General features: G+C 35.7%; 3 protein-coding genes across 3 annotated transcripts; 2 read left to right on the plus strand and 1 right to left on the minus strand.

Annotated features, from left to right (window-relative positions):
- Positions 1-1612: 1612 nt before the first annotated feature.
- On the plus strand, positions 1613-10504 carry LOC146723180 (uncharacterized). The gene is made up of 5 exons (XM_085482956.1): positions 1613-1625; positions 3897-6890; positions 6976-7037; positions 7194-7826; positions 10490-10504. Exons 1-5 carry the CDS (start codon positions 1613-1615, stop codon positions 10502-10504), a joined length of 3717 nt encoding a protein of 1238 aa, XP_085339082.1.
- Positions 10505-10573: 69 nt separating this feature from the next.
- Positions 10574-14007, minus strand: LOC146723181 (uncharacterized). Its single transcript, XM_085482957.1, is given in 5 exon segments — positions 10574-10989; positions 11615-11673; positions 11930-13026; positions 13028-13566; positions 13989-14007. Coding segments are annotated over 5 exon segments (2130 nt in total).
- A 1974-nt stretch (positions 14008-15981) lies between these two features.
- Positions 15982-16756, plus strand: LOC146723182 (uncharacterized). Its single transcript, XM_085482962.1, has one exon. It carries the CDS (start codon positions 15986-15988, stop codon positions 16748-16750), a length of 765 nt encoding a protein of 254 aa, XP_085339088.1. The 5' UTR covers positions 15982-15985; the 3' UTR covers positions 16751-16756.
- The last annotated feature ends 4817 nt before the right edge of the window (positions 16757-21573 follow it).

Consider the following 21573-nt stretch of genomic DNA (forward strand, 5'->3'; position numbering starts at 1 on the left):
AAATATTTTTTGTATCTAAGTAAATATTACCATATATATATAAAACATGGGTAAAAATACACGGCTATGAGAAAAAAAAGATAAAAAAAAAAGATAAAAAAAGATAAAATAAAATCGAGAAAAGATACCTGAAAATTCCTCATCTTGATTTCTATAAACTTTTCGTAATTAAGTAAATATCGCCCTAGATTAAATATTTTCTGTATCTAAGTAAAGATTACCATATATATATATATATAAAACATGGGTAAGAATACACGTCTATGAGAAAAAAGATAAAAAAGATAAAATAAATCGAAAAAGTTACCTGAAAATCCCCCATTTTGATTTCCATAAACGTATAAATACGGCTCTCGGAGTTAAGTTAGCTAGCTACATTTTTGAATTTCGTCTCTCGCGTACTCACGTATTCGACGCAAGTGTACTATTAAATTTCAAATAATGAGTTTGAAAAAAGTAATTGAAATTTGTCTATCACTAGCGCAGAGTTTATGCAGAAAAAATTTTTCCAAGCATATATATGAATTAACATGCGCGAGTGAAGACAAATGCTTCAATATTTTTGGAAAATTCGCGGGGGAATGTCCCAACGCTGTGCTAGCGGTATTATTCCGACTAGGACATTTTAGTGTTTTTCGCGAATTAGTGATTATCGCGGGAGAGGTGATCGAGTCGCGATACTATTTTGGTGGTGAGAAAGAAAACGACGCAGCAGGTCACATAGAATATTTCCTCCTACATTTTCATCGAGTTCTCCGGAGAGAAGATAATAATGGTAAGTTTTTATTTTTTTTTTTTTACACTTAATTATAAATAAAAATTAATTAAAACTACCCCAATTATTTATTTAAATCGCTAAAACTTTAGCTTTCGTACGCCCTGTTGCACGCGTTACAGGAAACCGGTTGCGCGTACTAGAGAATCGCCCCGTATCACTTAGATTAAGGTTAAATAGAAGACGACGAGCGGATTCTTCGCCGGAGCCCGGACCTTCGCGTAAGTTTTTAACATCATAAATTATATCGCGCTGCTAGAAAACATTATATTAAACAGGAAATTTTTTAATAAAAATAATATACGTTCCAGGCCGTGCACGCATCGTGTTAACGCCGGAGCTGGAACATCCGGTTATTGATTTAGCCGAAAGTGATAACGACGCGGAAGAGGTGCGGGTTCGCGAAGTAAGTCCGTTCGATGAGGCGGCCATATTTACTCCGCTTGAAAGTAAGTAAGAAAAATACTACAGTGCTATATATCAACACAAAAGATTTTTTAATTATGTGAAATACTAATAATATATGACCGATGAATATTAGATGACACGGCGAATGAAAACGTGGTCGTAGAGGAGCGAGAACTGGGGGAGGAAATCGACGAGGAAATAAACACGATTTCGGAAGATGAAGAGGAGCTGGAGGAGGAAGTGGAGGAGGAGGAGGAGGAAGAGGAAGATGAAGAGTTGGAAGAAGAAGAAATAGAGCAAACGGAAGATGAAGAAGAAGAGTCGGAAGATCGAGAAGAACAAACGGGAGATGAAGAAGAAGTGGAAGATGAAAATAACAACGCCACGTTTTCTGTAAAAGAGGAAGAAGAAGAAGAAAATAGCGGGGCGATGGGTGAGGAAGGTAATAATTTCATATTTTAATAATAGTTTTGATTTGTACAGCATATTGTCTGGTAAAAAGATTGATGAGAATGATAGGATGTTTTCCTTGGATGTGGTGTCTTTGTTTACGAACGTTCCTCTGGATCTTGCGATTGACGGTATTAACGATAGATGGGATCACATTGGAATAAATACTAAAATACCGAAAAACGAATTTTTGGGGGGTATAAAATTCATATTGACTTCTACATATTTTACATTTGATGACATAATTTATAAACAGACGTTTGGGACCCCTATGGGGTCACCGTTATCACCAATTATTGCAGACCTGGTTATGCAAGATCTTGAGGATACAGTTCTCAAAGCGTTGAATTTGGAATGTTTGTTTTATTTTCGTTATGTGGATGACATAATAGTGGCCACCTCTATGACTAATATGACTCAGATTGTGAATAATTTTAACAACTATCATGAAAGACTTAAATTCACGGTCGAACAAGAGGTTAACCATAGCTTGAATTTCTTAGATTTATCACTTAAAATTATTAATAACAAAATATATATAGACTGGTATCAAAAAGAAACCTTCTCAGGAAGGACGTTATCATTTTATTCAAACCACCCACTATGCCACAAAATAGGAATAATATATAACCTTGTAGACAGATGTCTATTGCTATCACATCCACTATTTTTTAATAAAAATTTGGAGTTAATTATTAATATACTCAGAAGCAATGGTTACCCTCTTGATCTGATTTTTAACAAAATTAATCATCGGATAGAACACATCATATCTAAGGGGAGCATTATAGAGAGACAGGCCAACATAGAAAGAACAAAAAGTATAGGAAATGACTCGGTCAATAAAAAATTCTTTGTCATTCCGTATATAGATGGGATCTCAGAAATGATTGTTTCCTCGGTAAAAAATAAAAATTGTATGGTAGGGTATAGATGTCTCAACAAACTGGATAATATTATTAAAGCGCAGAAAGATAAAACTAAACATCCATGCAATTCGAATGTGGTTTATAAGATCAGTTGCAATAATTGTAATGCATCTTATGTAGGCCAAACAAAGAGGCAATTGCAGACGCGAATGAAAGAACATAAAAATAATATTAGATTGGACTCAACGAAACATTCAGTAATTTCTGAACACATAATAAATGAACATCATACTTTTAATTGGGACAATGTTAAGATCATGGACAACGAAAATAATTATTATAAAAGACTCATTTCTGAGATGCTACATATCAAGGAACAAAAAAATGGACTAAATTTAAACAAAGATACTGAGTTACTTAGCGAGTCGTATTTTGATATTTTAGATATATTAGCGAACAAGAAATAATAATAGGACAAATAGGACATTAACGAGTAAAACATAGATATTAGATCATATATAAACACGCACGCTCTCCGATCAAGTAGAGTTTAAAATGAGCTGTCTTTCTGTATTGTTGGTTTGTTATGTGTCATCCTTAATAACTGTTAATAAGTAGCAAAATTGTCAAGAAGAACGATGATAGGTAAGCATACTACCAATTGTAGGGGATACATATTATAATTTGGACATACGTTGATTGGTAATTGTTTATTAATCGCAGCGCCTACGGAACGGGTTAATTTCTCGCATATTAACGATGAAACTATCCGAAATCTGAACAAAATCAGGGATCATATCGAGGCGAACATTGTTGGACAGGACGGATTGAAACACGCGTTAATTGCTCAAAAACTCTTGATTCTGAATAACTATAATTAAATTTCGATATTATGTGAATTGTAAGAATTTATATTTCAATAATTATACTGAAGAAGACCGCGTGCGGTCGAAACGTTTATAGAATGATTGTAATTTGCGTTAGTTTTAATATAATGACTGTAGTTTTATAATTTATACATGTAATAAATGGTAGTTGACTGAACATCTCGAATATTCAGCTCGATAAGTTGGCCTTATATTTATCACTTTGTTTTCATATTTTATACTTAATCTTCTCCTACGTTTAAATTTTTTGTTTATTTTAATTAAAATGAAATTTTATTAGGAATTTCTTTCTCTCCTAACATCGCGCCCGAAATTTCATATTCACCGGTGTATTAACCTTCGCAGCGTGATACAAATACCCCGGTAAAAGAATATTAAAACGTAAGTGAACTTAACATAATTATTATTAATAACAACATTTTCACATTATTAATAAAAATTCAAACGTAAGAGAGTAATATTTTATTAAATATTTTATTTTGTTAATATAATTTTTATTTCTCACAGTGCAGAGTGGTGGGGGAAGGAACGTCAGAATACAACAAGAAGATTCCCAAACCCGCTCCGCTGAGGAAACTTCCGACGAAGAGCGACATTTAGAGGCTGCTAGTGGACAAGAGGAAGAAGAAGAAGAAGCGGAGGAAGAAATAGCGAATCAAGAGCCTGATGGTAATTTTAGATATTTAATAATGTTGGCGGAAAACGTGCGTCGCTTTAGAACTTTTGGTGTAGAAGGACGGGAAATTAGTTTCCGTATTCGTCCGATACCCGAAGGAGCAAACGTGTATGAGTGGTTAGAAAATGCGTTTCGCGAACTTCACGAGTACGCGTTGCATTCGTGCGAACCGAGGGATTACGTCGGTATATCTTTCGATTCCGCAAGTTTAACCCGCGGCCCCGCAGGTATATCGTTCCGACCTTTGAGAGATTTGACTTACGAAAATATTTGGGAACTCGTAAGCTCGTTAGCGCAAAGTTGCGGAGGACACGATATAGCGCAAGAATTTAACATTCGGATTTTTAAAGTCACCCCTCCCATCGGTCGCGGCCGTAACAGGATTACGCACGATGTTATTGCTAAACGCTCGATTTTAACAATTTCCAATACCGATAATTTATGTCTTCCTCGCGCACTTGTATCGGCTCTAATTTTTAACGAGCGTGGAAATTTACGCACGGGAGAGTTACACGCGAAATGGAATGCGGTGAGAAGACAAAACTCGGTGTTACAGCGCGAGTTTGCGTTGCAACTTACGAGGAATGCCGGTGTCACGATTCCGGAGGAAGGGTGTGGAATTGATGAAATCGAGCGTTTTCAGCAATATCTCGCGAGCGAAAATGTCGCGATAATAATATATAACGACGATACTTTTGGTCGAGGGGGTAATCCGCTATTCGATGGAAACACATTTCTAACCACTTTGCAGCGGGAAATAAAAACTCGTCTAAATCTATTATACAGTTTAAATAATAAACATTTCGATGTAATTTTAAATTTAAATGCAGCAGCAGGCGGGCGGGGATATTGTATCCCGTGTAATTTAAGTTACCGCTCCGATGTGAGAGAGCATCGATGCTCTAATAAATGTCCGCGATGTAACGGAGAGCCGCCGTGCGAGCAATCATTCGCGGATCGTACTAGGTGCGATAATTGTAGACGTGAATTTTTCAATCATGCCTGCTTGGAGCGTCATCGCGCGGTAAAATCATACGATGGTAAATCACGTCGGAGTGTTTGTGAAACTATACGATTTTGCGAAGATTGCGGACGTTTGATTCAAAGAAATAATCAACACGAATGCGACACGGCTTATTGCGCTACGTGTCGTTCTCTTCAACCTTTGAATCATCTTTGTTACATGCTTCCCCTTCGTCGGCATGGCGATAATCGTCCCGATCCGAGCACTTCCGAACACGCGTATGGAAATAGCGAACAACAACAGCGGAGAAACGACGACGACGACGACGATGACGCCGAAGGTTCGATTAATCAGACTCGCGAACGCGTAGAAAGCCGGGTCGCATTCGTGTTTTATGACTTTGAGACGAGGCAAGACGAAACGCTCCAAGGTAGCACAAATGTAAAAATTCACGTACCTACGCTCTGCGTCGCTCAACAAATTTGCGAGGAGTGTGCAGAAATAGATGAAATGTCGGTGCGATGTCGCAGGTGTGGTATTCGCGAATTTATATTTTGTCGCAACCCTGTGCAGGAATTTGTAGATTTCGTAACGCGGCCGACAAAATATTTTAAACAAATAATTTGCATCGCGCATAACGCGAAATCATTCGACGCGCAATTTATTTTGAAATATATCGTGGAAAAACATGTCTTAGAGCCTCGAGTCATTTTAAACGGTACGAAAATAGTTGTATTAACGCTAGGTCATACGAAATTTATCGATAGTATCAATTACATGCCGATGCGTTTATCCGAATTACCTAAAGCTATTGGACTGACAGAAGGTACGAATAAAGGCATTTTTCCACATTTATTCAATACTATCGATAATCAGTTTTATGTCGGAGCGTTACCCGGTGTTCAATATTATTCACCCGATTCTATGCAGATGAAAGAACGCGAAAAATTTCTCGCGTGGCACTCCGAGATGACGCGCGCGAACTATGTGTTTGATTTTCAACGTGAAATATTACTTTATTGTCGTAACGATGTAGATATCCTTAGACGAGCGTGTATGGCTTTTAGAAAAATATTCTTAGAGCGTGGAAACGTGTGTCCATTCGAGGAATGCACAACCATCGCCTCAACGTGTATGCGAGTATTTAGAAAAAACTTTTTACGCGAAAAAGAGATCGGTATCATTCCAATGGGGGGATACAGACATGCGAATATTCACTCGCGTAAAGCCCTGCAATGGTTGATATGGAAAGAGCGGGAGCTCGCTCATCATATTATCCATGGCGGTCGCGCTCGAGAATATCGATTACGCGATGGTACGCTAGTCGATGGATACTACGAGTCGGTAGAAAATAACGTAACGCAATATTACGTATTACAGTTTCACGGTTGTTTTTGGCATGGTTGTCCAAGATGTTTTCGGGTAAATCGCGATAGACTGCTTTCGACAGATCGTACAGATACATGTGATTCACGCTACGAACACACCGTTGCAACGACATTTCGTCTTCGTAAGCGCGGATATAGGGTGATTGAGAAATGGGAATGCGACTTTGATCGCGAGATGAATGAAAATGTCGAGATGCGCGAATATCCACATCGACATCAAATGATAGACGTCAAACCGCTCGATCCCCGAGACTCATTTTACGGCGGATGCACAGGAAATATCGTAACGCGATACGAGATCACGGGTACGGAAAAGATACGTTACGTGGATGTATGTTCTCTGTATCCGTTTGTGTTGAAGACCGGTGATTTTCCGATCGGTCATCCGACAATATACGTAGGTGAGGAATGCGAGGAATTAATCGGATTATCACCGGGATATAATTTCGATTCAGTCGAGGGGGTCGTGCGATGTAAAGTACTTCCTCCCCGCGATCTCTTTCATCCTGTATTACCCTATCGCGTGCAGGGTAAATTATTATTTGCGTTATGTCGTAGTTGCTGCGAAACATTTTCTCAGATTGCGTGTACTCACGAAGCTCACGAACGCGAATTCGAAGGTACATGGATATCGTGCGAATTACGAAAAGCAATCGAGAAAGGATATTTCGTGACAGGGGTTAGTGAGATTTGGCAATATAACATCACTCGTTACGAAACCGGTACGCGACAAGGGGGTCTATTTACGGAATACATCAATACATTTCTAATTAAAGCAAGAAGCTAGCGGATGGCCGAGCAACTGTGTCGATAACGTTGCTAAAGAGCGTTACATCCGTGAGTATGAGGAAGTAGAAGGAATCGTTCTTGAAAAAAATAACATTGCACACAATTCCGGTTTACGCTCGGTGGCTAAATTATGCTTAAATTCTTTTTGGGGTAAATTTGGTCAACGTGCAAACTTGCCGAATACCGTGATTGTCAAAACACAAGAACGATTAATGAGTTTGCTCACTAGCCCTCAACATGAAATAACCGATATATTGCCTGTAAACGATGAGGTGATATATGTTTTGTTTCGACTACGAGAAGAGGCGATCGTACCTTCGCCTCTTACTAATGTTATAATAGCGGCTTACACGACGGCTCAAGCGCGATTAAAATTGTATGATTATTTAGAAAAATTAGACAAGCGCGTTTTATATTACGACACGGATTCCTGTATTTATGTAAGTCGCGGAGATCCGCAGGAATACGAACCGCATACGGGTAATTTTTTAGGCGACATGACGGATGAACTCGCTAGCTACGGACAAGGTAGTTACATCGAGTCGTTCGTATCCGGTGGTCCGAAATTTTACGCATATGTGGTCCGTACACCCGAAGGACTCACACGCGAAGTTTGCAAAGTAAAGGGCATAACCTTGAATTTTGAAAACTCGCGTTTAGTTAATTTTAATAGTATTAAAGATTTATTGTTGCGTAAAGAAAGAGAAGAAGAAGAAGAAGAAGAAGAGGAACGGGAAGAGAAAGCGCTCGGAGAACAGGTTGAAGAGGCGATTCCTGGGACATCGATAAATCTTCGTTTTAAAGCCATTCGGCGAACCGCATTTCACGATATAATAACGCGTGACGAAACAAAAATATGCAAGCCTGTGTTATTAAAACGAAGATTTATCAAAAATCGATATTCTCTTCCTTACGGTTATTTACTTAAACAATGACATTGCTCTCCTCTTCACACTCTTCTATCTTTGCGGAGATACGCGTGCGTTTCCGCCACTTGCATAGAAATGCAAATATTATATAAAAGTGTAAATATTGTAAAAGTAAAATGTAATTCATCAAATATTATAAAATATTATACTTTATACTATATTTTATAAATCGGAGTTTTAAAATACCCGTAGTTTTAATTTTATTTTTATATTAGAAAGGATAAGGAATAGTTTAACTAAAGTTAGAAGATGTAGATATTAGTAATAAGAAAAAAATACTTTGTAAATATAAATACAAAAATTTATATTTTTAATAAAAAATATTGTTCAGTAATAAAATTTATATATTTTAATAAAAATATTGTTTCCCCATCCTAGTTTTAATAATAATAATTAACCTTTTAAGCGAAATCATTTTTATTTAGTGAAATATTAAATTTTTTAACAAAAATTTTTAATATAATTTTTTTTGTCTGAAAAACTTTAACATAAAAATATTTAATTTTTAAAAACTTCTTGTTTACGTACAATTTTTATATATTCAAATATATTCATGCCGAACTCACATACGTCCGCTATCGCAAGACATACACACCAACGAGAACATTTGATTTAAAAGCTGATTGTGGGCAGCGCAACGTAGCGCTTTGGCAGCGAGGTAGGGTGCGCAACCCGGCGCTCATCAAGAATTTTAAAAATTAAATATTTTTTTATGTTAAAGTTTTCAGACAAAAAAAATTATATAAAATTTTTGTTAAAATTTTATATATTTCACCTAAATAACAAATTGATCGCTTAAACAGGTTAATTATTATTATTAAACTAGGATGGGGAAACCAATATTTTTTTAGTAAAATCATATAAATTATTACTGAAACAATATTTTTTAAAAATATAAATTTTGTATTTATATTTACAAAGTATTTATGTCTATTACTAATATTCTACATCTTCTACTTAGTTAAACTATTCATTATCCTTCTATATAAAAATAAAATTAAAACTACGGGTATTTTAAAACTCCGATTTATAAAATATTAGTTAAAGTCGAATATTTATAATTATTTGCGAATTTACATTTTACTTTTACAATATTTACACTTTTATATAAATGATTTCTATGCAAGTGGCGGAAAACGCCAACGCGTATTCTCCGCAACGATAGAAGAGTGTGATGAAAGAGGAGAGACAAGGTCATTGTGGTACATAAACCGTAAGGAAGAGCATATCGATTTTTGATAAATCTTCGTCTGTAATAAAACGGCTTGCATATTTTTGTTTCGGCACGCGTTAGTAATCGTGATGGAAAATGCGGTTCCGGAATGTTTAAAACGGAAGATTTATCGATGTACCAGGAATCGCCTCTTCCAACTGTTCTCCGAGGCTTTCTCTTCCCGTTCTCTTCTTTTCTTATTCTTTTCTCTTTCTTACGCAACACATAAATCTTTAATACTATTAAAATTAACTAAACGCGAGTTTTCAAAAATTCAAGGTTAGCCTTTACTGCAAAACTTCGCGTGTGCAGTCATTCGGGTTTGTAGGACCACATATGGTAAATTTTGACACGGATACGAACGGACTCGAGTTGTAAACTACCGTCCGTAGCTAGCGAGTTAATTCCAGTCAGGTCCCTAAAAAAATACCCTATGCGGTCTATTCAGCGGATTCCGCGACTTACATAATAACAGGAATCCGTGTCGTAATATAAAACGCGCTTGTCTAATTTTTGATCTAATAATCATACAAGTTTAATCGCGCTGGAGCCGTCGTGTAAGCCGCTATTATAACATTAGTAAGAGGCGAAGGTACGATCGCCTCTTCTCGTAGTCGAAAACATATAACATATATCACCTCATCGTTTACAGCAATATATCGGTTATTTCATGTTGAGGGCTAGTGAGCAAACTCATTAATCGTTCTTGTGTTTTGACAATCACGGTATTCGGCAAGTTTGCACGTTGACCAAATTTACCCCAAAAAGAATTCAAGCATAATTTCAGCCACCGAGCGTAAACCGGAATTGTGTGCAATGTATCTTTTATTCAAGAACGATTCCTTCTACTTCCTCATACTCACGGATGTAACGCTCTTTTAGCAACGTTATCGACACAGTTGCTCGGCAATCCGCTAGCTTCTCTTGCTTTAATTGTAGAAATGTATTGATGTATTCCGTAATAGACCCCCTTGTCGCGTACCGGTTTCGTACGAGTGATGTTATATTGCCAAATCTCACTAACCCCTGTCACGAAATATCCTTCTCGATTGCTTTTCGTAATTCGCACGATATCCATGTACCTTCGAATTCGTGTTCGTGAGCTTCGTGAGTACACGCAATCTGAGAAAATGTTTCGCAGGCAACTACGACATAACGCAAATAATAATTTACCCTGCACGCGATAGGGTAATACAGGATGAAAGAGATCGCGGGGAGGAGTACTTTACATCGCCACGACCCCCTCGACTGAATCGAAATTATATCCCGGTGATAATCCGATTAATTCCTCGCATTCCTCACCTACGTATATTGTCGGATGACCGATCGGAAAATCACCGGTCTTCAACACAAACGGATACAGAGAACATACATCCACGTAACGTATCTTTTCCGTACCCGTGATCTCGTATCGCGTTACGATATTTCCTGTGCGTCCGCCGTAAAATGAGTCTCGGGGATCGAGCGGTTTGACGTCTATCATTTGATGTCGATGTAGATATTCGCGCATCTCGACATTTTCATTCATCTCGCGATCAAAGTCGCATTCCCATTTCTCAATCACCCTATATCCGCGCTTACGAAGACGAAAAGTCGTTGCAACGGTGTGTTCGTAGCGTGAATCACATGTATCTGTACGATCTGTCGAAAGCAGTCTATCGCGATTTACCCGAAAACATCTTGGACAACTATGCCAAAAACAACCGTGAAACTGTAATACGTAATATTGCGTTACGTTATTTTCTACCGACTCGTAGTATCCATCGACTAGCGTACCATCGCGTAATCGATATTCTCGAGCGCGACCGCCATGGATAATATGATGAGCGAGCTCCCGCTCTTTCCATATCAACCATTGCAGGGCTTTACGCGAGTGAATATTCGCATGTCTGTATCCCCCCATTGGAATGATACCGATCTCTTTTTCGCGTAAAAAGTTTTTTCTAAATACTCGCATACACGTTGAGGCGATGGTTGTGCATTCCTCGAATGGACACACGTTTCCACGCTCTAAGAATATTTTTCTAAAAGCCATACACGCTCGTCTAAGGATATCTACATCGTTACGACAATAAAGCAATATTTCACGTTGAAAATCAAACACATAGTTCGCGCGCGTCATCTCGGAGTGCCACGCGAGAAATTTTTCGCGTTCTTTCATCTGCATAGAATCGGGTGAATAATATTGAACACCGGGTAACGCTCCGACATAAGACTGATTATCGATAGTATTGAATAAATGTGGAAAAAATGCCTTTATTCGTACCTTCTGTCAGTCCAAAAGCTTTAGGTAATTCGGATAAACGCATCGGCATGTAATTGATACTATCGATAAATTTCGTATGACCTAGCGTTAATACAACTATTTTCGTACCGTTTAAAATGACTCGAGGCTCTAAGACATGGTTTTTCCACGATATATTTCAAAATAAATTGCGCGTCGAATGATTTCGCGTTATGCGCGATGCAAATTATTTGTTTAAAATATTTTGTCGGCCGCGTTACGAAATCTACAAATTCCTGCACAGGGTTGCGACAAAATATAAATTCGCGAATACCACACCAGCGACATCGCACCTACACTTCATCTATTTCTGCACACTCCTCGCAAATTTGTTGAGCGACGCAGAGCGTAGGTACGTGAATTTTTACATTTGTGCTACCTTGGAGCGTTTCGTCTTGCCTCGTCTCAAAGTCATAAAACACGAATGCGACCCGGCTTTCTACGCGTTCGCGAGTCTGATTAATCGAACCTTCGGCGTCATCGTCGTCGTTTCTCCGCTGTTGTTGTTCGCTATTTCCATACGCGTGTTCGGAAGTGCTCGGATCGGGACGATTATCGCCATGCCGACGAAGGGGAAGCATGTAACAAAGATGATTCAAAGGTTGAAGAGAACGACACGTAGCGCAATAAGCCGTGTCGCATTCGTGTTGATTATTTCTTTGAATCAAACGTCCGCAATCTTCGCAAAATCGTATAGTTTCACAAACACTCCGACGTGATTTACCATCGTATGATTTTACCGCGCGATGACGCTTCAAGCAGGCATGATTGAAAAATTCACGTCTACAATTATCGCACCTAGTACGATCCGCGAATGATTGCTCGCACGGCGGCTCTCCGTTACATCGCGGACAATTATTAGAGCATCGATGCTCTCTCACATCGGAGCGGTAACTTAAATTACACGGGATACAATATCCCCGCCCGCCTGCTGCTGCATTTAAATTTAAAATTACATCGAAATGTTTATTATTTAAACTGTATAATAGATTTAGACGAGTTTTTATTTCCCGCTGCAAAGTGGTTAGAAATGCGTTTCCATCGAATAGCGGATTACCCCCTCGACCAAAAGTATCGTCGTTATATATTATTATCGCGACATTTTCGCTCGCGAGATATTGCTGAAAACGCTCGATTTCATCAATTCCACACCCTTCCTCCGGAATCGTGACACCGGCATTCCTCGTAAGTTGCAACGCAAACTCGCGCTGTAACACCGAGTTTTGTCTTCTCACCGCATTCCATTTCGCGTGTAACTCTCCCGTGCGTAAATTTCCACGCTCGTTAAAAATTAGAGCCGATACAAGCGCGCGAGGAAGACATAAATTATCGGAATTGGAAATTGTTAAAATCGAGTGTTTGGCAATAACATCGTGCGTAAACCTGTTACGGCCCGCGACCAATGGGAGGGGTGACTTTAAAAATCCGAATGTTAAATTCTTGCGCTATATCGTGTCCTCCGCAGCTTTGCGCTAACGAGCTTACGAGTTCCCAAATATTTTCGTAAGTCAAATCTCGCAAAGGTCGGAACGATATACCTGCGGGGCCGCGGGTTAAACTTGCGGAATCGAAAGATATGCCGACGTAATCCCTCGGTTCGCACGAATGCAACGCGTACTCGTGAAGTTCGCGAAACGCATTTTCTAACCACCCATACACGTTTGCTCCTTCGGGTATCGGACGAATACGGAAACTAATTTCCCGTCCTTCTACACCAAAAGTTCTAAAGCGACGCACGTTTTCCGCCAACATTATTAAATATCTAAAATTACCATCAGGCTCTTGATTCGCTATTTCTTCCTCCGCTTCTTCTTCTTCTTCCTCTTGTCCACCAGCAGCCTCTAAATGTCGCTCTTCGTCGGAAGTTTCCTCAGCGGAGCGGGTTTGGGAATCTTCTTGTTGTATTCTGACGTTCCTTCCCCCACCACTCTGCACTGTGAGAAATAAAAATTATATTAACAAAATAAAATATTTAATAAAATATTACTCTCTTACGTTTGAATTTTTATTAATAATGTGAAAATGTTGTTATTAATAATAATTATGTTAAGTTCACTTACGTTTTAATATTCTTTTACCGGGGTATTTGTATCACGCTGCGAGGGTTAATACTCCGGTGAATATGAAATTTCGGGCGCGATGTTAGGAGAGAAAGAAATTCCTAATAAAATTTTATTTTAATTAAAATAAACAAAAAATTTAAACGTAGGAGAGATTAAGTTATAAAATATTGAAAACAAAAGTGATAAATATAAGCCACATTATCGAGCTGCCTACTCCGGAGATGTTCCAGATACACTCCCTGTATACAGTATAAATCAATTCTAAACTCAGTCTTATATTAATACAAATCAACGCAACAACATTCCAATCATTTTCTATAAACGTTTCGACCGCCACGCGGTCTCTTCAGTATAATTATTGAAAATAGACTTCTTACAATTCACATTATCCGAAATTTATTTAATCTCTAGTTATCAGATCAAGAGTTTTGAGCAATTAACGCGTGTTTCAATCCGTCCTGTTCCACCAATGTTCGCCTCGATATGATCCGGATTTGTTCAGATTCGTAGTTTCACGTAATATGCGGAAATTAACCTTCCGTAGGCGCTGAGATAATAACAATTACAATTAACGTATGTCCAACTTATTAATATGTAGCCCTACAATTGGTAGTATGCTTACCTATCATCGTTCTTTGACAATTTTGCTAACTTATTGAACAGTTATTAAGGATGACACATAACAAACCCCAATACAGAAAGTCTAGCAAGCGCTAATATAATTTATGATGTTAAAAACTTACGCGAAGGTCCGGGCTCCGGCGAAGAATCCGCTCGTCGTCTTCTATTTAACCTTAATCTAAGTGATACGGGGCGATTCTCTTCTCTAGTACGCGCAACCGGTTTCCTGTAACGCGTGCGACAGGGCGTACGAAAGCTAAAGTTTTAGCGATTTAAATAAATAATTGGGGTAGTTTTAATTAATTTTTATTTATAATTAAGTGTAAAAAAAAAATAAAAACTTACCATTATTATCTTCTCCCCGGAGAACTCGATGAAAATGTAGGAGGAGATATTCTATGTGACCTGCTGCGTCGTTTTCTTTCTCACCACCAAAATAGTATCGCGACTCGATCACCTCACCCGCGATAATCACTAATTCGCGAAAAACACTAAAATGTCCTAGTCGGAATAATACCGCTAGCACAGCGTTGGGACATTCCCCCGCGAATTTTCCAAAAATATTGAAGCATTTGTCTTCACTCGCGCATGTTAATTCATATATATGCTTGGAAAAATTTTTTCCGCATTAACTCTGCGCTAGTGATAGACAAATTTCAATTACTTTTTTCATTCAAACTCATTATTTGAAATTTAATAGTACACTTGCGTCGAATACGTGAGTACGCGAGAGACGAAATTCAAAAATGTAGCTAGCTAACTTAACTCCGAGAGCCGTATTTATACGTTTATGGAAATCAAAATGGGGGATTTTCAGGTAACTTTTTCGATTTATTTTATCTTTTTTATCTTTTTTCTCATAGACGTGTATTCTTACCCATGTTTTATATATATATATATATGGTAATCTTTACTTAGATACAGAAAATATTTAATCTAGGGCGATATTTACTTAATTACGAAAAGTTTATAGAAATCAAGATGAGGAATTTTCAGGTATCTTTTCTCGATTTTATTTTATCTTTTTTTATCTTTTTTTTTATCTTTTTTTCTCATAGCCGTGTATTTTTACCCATGTTTTATATATATATGGTAATATTTACTTAGATACAGAAAATATTTAATCTAGGACGTTATTTACTTAGTTACAAAAAGTTTAAGTTTATAGAAATCAAGATGAGGAATTTTCAAGTATCTTTTCTCGATAGCGATAGGAATTTTATATTTTCTCTGAAGTCAGATTTAAAATTATATCATTTATATTGTTTAAAAAATTTCCCTTCCACATTAATAATTATATCGTTTATATTGTTTAAAAAATTCCCCTCCCACATAATTTTTATTATACTACGCCTGCATTTTCTCCCTATCGCTTTATTGTTTAAAAAATTCCCCTTCCACATTAAAAATTATATTATTTATATTGTTTAAAAAATCCCTTCCTCATAATTTTTATTTATCTACGCATACATTTTCTCCCTACCACTTTTCTATTTTATCTTCCTTCTTATAAATTTTCTTGAAAATCTTCGCTCACTCGTCTTTCATCGTCCGGACTTTCAAGTTCGTTAGTAAAAAAGTTTGTTAGTAAAAAATTCTCGATTTTTCGATTTTTCCGTGTCTTTGATTATTATATATATCTTTGATTTTCTACGCGGTAGCAACTACCATGAACAATCTTAAGAAAATCGAGCAACAACCACGTATGCTGCTGTCAACAACATACGGATTGAATTCATCCTACACGAAGAAAATTCAAGTGGGTCTTATGACGGAAGACAACGTCGAACTGGATTTTCTGCCTGTTGTTAAATTAACATCTCACGGAGCTGTAGGGATTTGCTTCGACATGGAATCGTGGCAAAAATTTCAAGAAAACATGAAAACGATGTCGAGCTACTTAAACGGTGATAAAATTAATTTGAGCTCGATCATCTTTAACAAGATAATTGTAAATTTCACTACCGCATATGGTGCTAGAGCCATACTAATAACATATCGTGAAAACGAGCAAGAAGATCTTTCTTCCGAGACTGTGGAGGATACGAACGAAAACGGACCGAAGGCGAAGAAACGTGAAACTTACAACATTGCGATAGTCATTCAGAGAACGACTTTTCAAGGTGTAGAAAATATAGTTGATTGTGTGAACGCTAATTTAAATCGTCTAAATTTTATTTCAACTAATGTCAACGAATGTGCTCGATATTTAATTAACGAAATACAGTTAAATCTTCCTGTCAACGGTAGCATTAATAACAGTATCGTGAAACTCACGATCAGAGGTAACAGTAAGGAAATAGAACGTAATGTACGTACCCAACTGAAAAATTTAACATTTCTCGATGTATACTTTGAGATAACATTTTTAGAAATAATTTCACTTTATTTCGAACAAATTGTACATACAATTATATCAAAACGTAAATTTTAATAATTATTCGACGAATATTTTGTTGAAATGTTTGTAAATAATTTTATTCTGTAAAAATATTTTAAATATAAATCATATTTGTACTTTTAAAACCATTGTTAAATTTTCTTTCACTTCCTCTTTCCAGAAATTTCCTCAACATCCATGTTTCTGTTTACCTTCATTAAGCAACGAGTTATTTTAAAATAAAATTTTATCCGACATCTTTTCAACAATAAGCATTCTTTCTAATCTACGATGATGCATTATTTTTTTTATCGTGACACGAGTCGGAATGCTCGCCAGTACAAATATTTGCGTGTTTCTTTTTATTACCCTACGGCATTGTCAGTTACTACCTGCCACCGATCCCCGGTCGACCGCATGACGCTTTTCTTGGTCAAAATGTTTTTACCCCACCCCGTCTAATATCGACCATTTGATTCGACGAGCTATCCTTGCCATACGTATACCCTAACTGTTTTACCCCACCCCGTCCAATATCGACCATTTGATTCGACGAGCTATCCTTGCCATACGTATACCCGTACCCCCATACCGTACCCTACGCAACTTTAGCTTAAATACCTCATCTAATCCTTAGACTAGTAATATCTCGTTTAGCTCAACATACTAGGACCCTGCTCGGAAACACGAAGGCCCCAGGTTCAAATCCAGAGGAAATCAGAAAAAATAAAAAAAAATTAAAAAAATTCTTATCCCCACCTTTCGGGGCCAGTCGCCATTTTTTTTCCCCAACACCCTCTCCCCCTACACCCACACTCGGAAAAACCAGACGCCGGTGGTGGGGGAAAGATAAGATAAGACTCGGCGCCAGACGGGTCGGTGGTGGGGGTTTGTTATGACGGGCCATAGTGCCCACTATACTACTATCGTGTTATAGTTATTTATTATTAAATTGATATTTAATGTAAGTGCAATATTGAAATTTATAATTTAACAACTGTGTAATATAAAAACTGTTATTTTATGTAATATTTTATTTAATTTTAAATCATCAGTGTGCTATTTTCATTTAAATAAAATTTAATAAAATTATATAATAATCTATTATTTAATTTATTAACTAAAAATTAATTTAAAATTTATATAAACAAATATTTTGTTTGTATATACATTTATATTTGTCACATTTTATAATATTTAAATTTTATTGATCTGTGTAAACATTTAACAAAAAAGATTTAATTAAAATAATTTAAAAAATAGGTAAACGTAAAGCTATTCGTACTCAAGAGGAAGAAGAAGAATTTCAGCGATTAAAGAAAGAACGAAAGACTTTAAATCAACAAAAATACCACGAGAGAAAGAAAGAAAATGCAACAAACAATATAGCTGAGCCATCTAAAGTTTGTGAATCAAGAAATTTATTAAATAATAGTTCAGTTGCAGTGTCTAAATCGCAAAATCCTTTGGTCACAAACAATATTTATCTTGCTTCATCAGTAATGAAATGTGTTATTACAACGTCAACTTTGAGCAATTATGTTACTACAATTAACAACTGCATATCAAAGTTATCGAGCAATAGTGCTTTGATAACTTCAAATTCAAAACTTGATAACGATAATGTTAATATAATTAAAAAAACTGTCAACCATGAACAAAGTACACTTACAAGTGTTGAAAATACTACAGATTCAAGTCAATTAATTTCAGTAAATATAAATGATAATTTTTCCGAAATTGATAATATACAATTACAAAATATCACAGATAAAAGAAAAATGCAAAATTGTCGAGCTAATTATAAAGGATTTCAAAACATAAATTATCATAATTTAAATCAACATTACATAGAAAAAATGGAAGTAGAGTGCAAATATTGTAAAGCAAAACATTTTCACGCTGAAAAAGTTTATAATAAATGTAATTCATTCAATGATTGTTGTAGTCATGGAAAAGTTATATTGGAATCTCTATCACCATTTCCTGATGAACAATAACAGTTATTTTTTAGAAATCATAAAAAATCTAAAGAGTTTTTTAAAAATCTGCGAAGTTATAATAGTGCATTTTCTTTTGCTTCTTTTAATGCTAACTTGGTTAATTTTAATATTCAAAGACGAAGTTTTTATTGCTTCAAAATTCAAGGTCAAATTTATTATCAAATTAATACTGCATTATATCCTGCTGCACAAGAACAATCAAGTTATGGACAGCTTTTCATTCTTGACGCTAACAAAGCTACAGAATATCGTTTAAATGTAAATACAAATCTTGATGAAGAGTTATTACATACATTAGATGGTATTATTTGCAGCAATAATGTTTGCTCAGTCATATCAAATGATGCATGAAGAAGTTTGTAATCAAGAAAATTCAGGTTTAAATGTGCCTAATTTAAAAATGGCATTCTTAAATAAGAAAACAGGTATTGATTGCGGAAGATATAATATTCAAAGAACTAACAAAGTTGCTGCAATTTTTTCAACTACTGCAGATGGAGATATTCCTGATTGTTATATTACAATTAGAAACAAATGTGATAAAACTTTAAATACGTTAGTACAATGGATCCAAACGTTGAACCTTGGATTTATCCAATGTATTATCCACATAGTACGCCAGGTTGGCAAGATAATATTAAACAAATTAATGGAAAACGTGTAACTAGATCTATGTACATTCAATATCGAATAGCTATTTGTGACAATACCAATATTTTTTTAATGGGTAAACGATTATTTTAACAATAACTTGTTGACAATTATGTAAAAATAGAAAAAGACTGGTGTAAAGAAAATCAAAAACAGTTGAGAGTGGAAAAACATCAGGGACTAATAGATTATTTAGAAAAAAAGCGACTGATGCTAATGCTCGTGTTAGACGAGTAATGATACTTCCATCAACATTTATTGGTTCACCTCGAAATATGATGCAAAATTATCAAGATGCGATGGCTATTGTTCGTAAATATGGTAAACCAAATATTTTTATTACAATGATTCGTAATCCAAATTGGCTCAAAATTAAAGAAAATTTACTTTCAAATTAACAACCTGCTGATAGACCTGATATTTGTGCTAGAGTATTTGATATAAAAAAAAAATTATTTGATAGATTTGATTGTTCGACAAAAATTTTTTGGTAAAGTAAAAGCATTTGTTTATGTAATCGAATTTCAGAAACGTGGTTTGCCGCATGTGCATATATTAGTAACTTTAAAACAACAATGCAAAATTATTAATTCGGAAACCGTTGATAAGTATATTTCTGCTGAAATTCCGGATCCTGCTATTGATCAAAATTTGCATGAAATTGTCATAAAAAATATGATTCATGGACCATGTGGTGATTGGTGTATGGTAAATGGAAAATGTTCAAAGCATTTTCCAAAATCTTTTCACGAGGAAACAACTATGGATGAAAATGGTTATCTACAATACCATTGAAGAGACACTAGCATTTTGTATGAGAAACCTGGAGAATTTGTAGTAGATAATCGATTTGTTGTTCCTTACTGTCCAATATTATCAACAATTTTTAATTGTCATATTAATGTTGAAGTTGTTTCAAGTATCAAGTCAGTAAAGTATTTATATAAATATATTTACAAAGGTCACGATACAGCATCTGTAGTTATAGAAAAAGATGTGAATAATATGGAAATTGTTCATGATAAAATTAAAGATTTTATTGAAGCACGTTATGTAAGACCAGTTGAAGCTTATTGGCGTATTGTAAATAAAATATTGCAAGAAAAAAGTCATGCCATCATTCATTTACCTGTACATTTGCCAAGTGAATAAAATGTAATTATCTCTAATCATTTAAATGAACAAGATTTACAATCTGTTTTTAGAACGTATAACAATGTTAATGGATTATTTTGAATTAAATAAACGAGATGTTGATGCACACCAATATGTATATACAGATATACCTTTATATTACGTGTTCAAGAAAGTAATTCTTGATGGAAAACAAATTAGCCGTTGGGAAAAACGTCAGAGTAAATTTAATTGTATTAGACGAATGTACTCAGTTAGTCCAACTGAAATCGAATTATTCCATTTACATATTCTTTTATTAAATATTAACGGAGCAACAAGTTATAATGCTTTAAAAACAGTTAATGGTGTATTACATCAAACATTTGAAGTAATCTGCATGTTTGGCTTTGGGTTTAATTGAAGATGATGATGAATGGAAACGTGCAATTAGCGAAGCTTCTAAATGGAATGATGCCAAGACAACTTAGGTATCTTTTTATTCAAATACTAATGCATTGCCAACCATTGCATCCAAAAGAGTTATGGGATGAATTTCAAGTTGCAATGTCCGAAGATTACATATGACGATTTGGACGAGTCACTGGAATAAAAAAAGCTTATGCTCAAATCAATCAATTACTTTGCAAAGAAGGTTGGAAACTTAAGCAATTTCCAGAAATGGAACAAATAAAGATAAAATATGAAGAAGAAGATGCAGAACAATTGCAAAGAGAAGCTTTATGTGGTCAGCAACAGTATAGCCAATTAAATTATGGTCAAAAAAATGTTGTTGATTATGTTTTAACTCTTTTGGCAAAAACTAACAATTAACAAAAAAAAAATGCTTATACATTGACGGTCCAGAAGATTCAGATAAAACTTTTATTCACACAACATTATACTATTTACTCAAATCTCAAGGCAAAGTTGTTAATACAATGGCTTTCACTGGTATTGCTGCAACATTACTACCAAATGGAAGAACAGCACATAAAACTTTAGGTTTGCTCGTATCTTTTTTTAATAATTCAACATCGAATATAAAAGTTCAATCCAAAGAAACTGATTATTTAAAAAAAACAGATGTTTTTATTTGGGATGAAGCAC

This window comes from Nylanderia fulva, unplaced genomic scaffold, assembly GCF_048542155.1.
Source record: "Nylanderia fulva isolate GAGA-0341 unplaced genomic scaffold, ASM4854215v1 Scaffold222, whole genome shotgun sequence".
NCBI lineage: Eukaryota > Metazoa > Arthropoda > Insecta > Hymenoptera > Formicidae > Nylanderia > Nylanderia fulva.

Bases quoted from the DNA above. Each gene is read 5' to 3' on its own strand.
- LOC146723182 (XM_085482962.1), top strand. From the start codon at position 15,986: ATGAACAATCTTAAGAAAATCGAGCAACAACCACGTATGCTGCTGTCA.
- LOC146723180 (XM_085482956.1), top strand. The intron at 6,891-6,975 runs GTAAAGTACTTC...GTTATGTCGTAG, and splicing joins AGTCGAGGGGGTCGTGCGAT to TTGCTGCGAAACATTTTCTC. The intron at 7,038-7,193 runs GTACATGGATAT...TTCTAATTAAAG, and splicing joins TCACGAACGCGAATTCGAAG to CAAGAAGCTAGCGGATGGCC.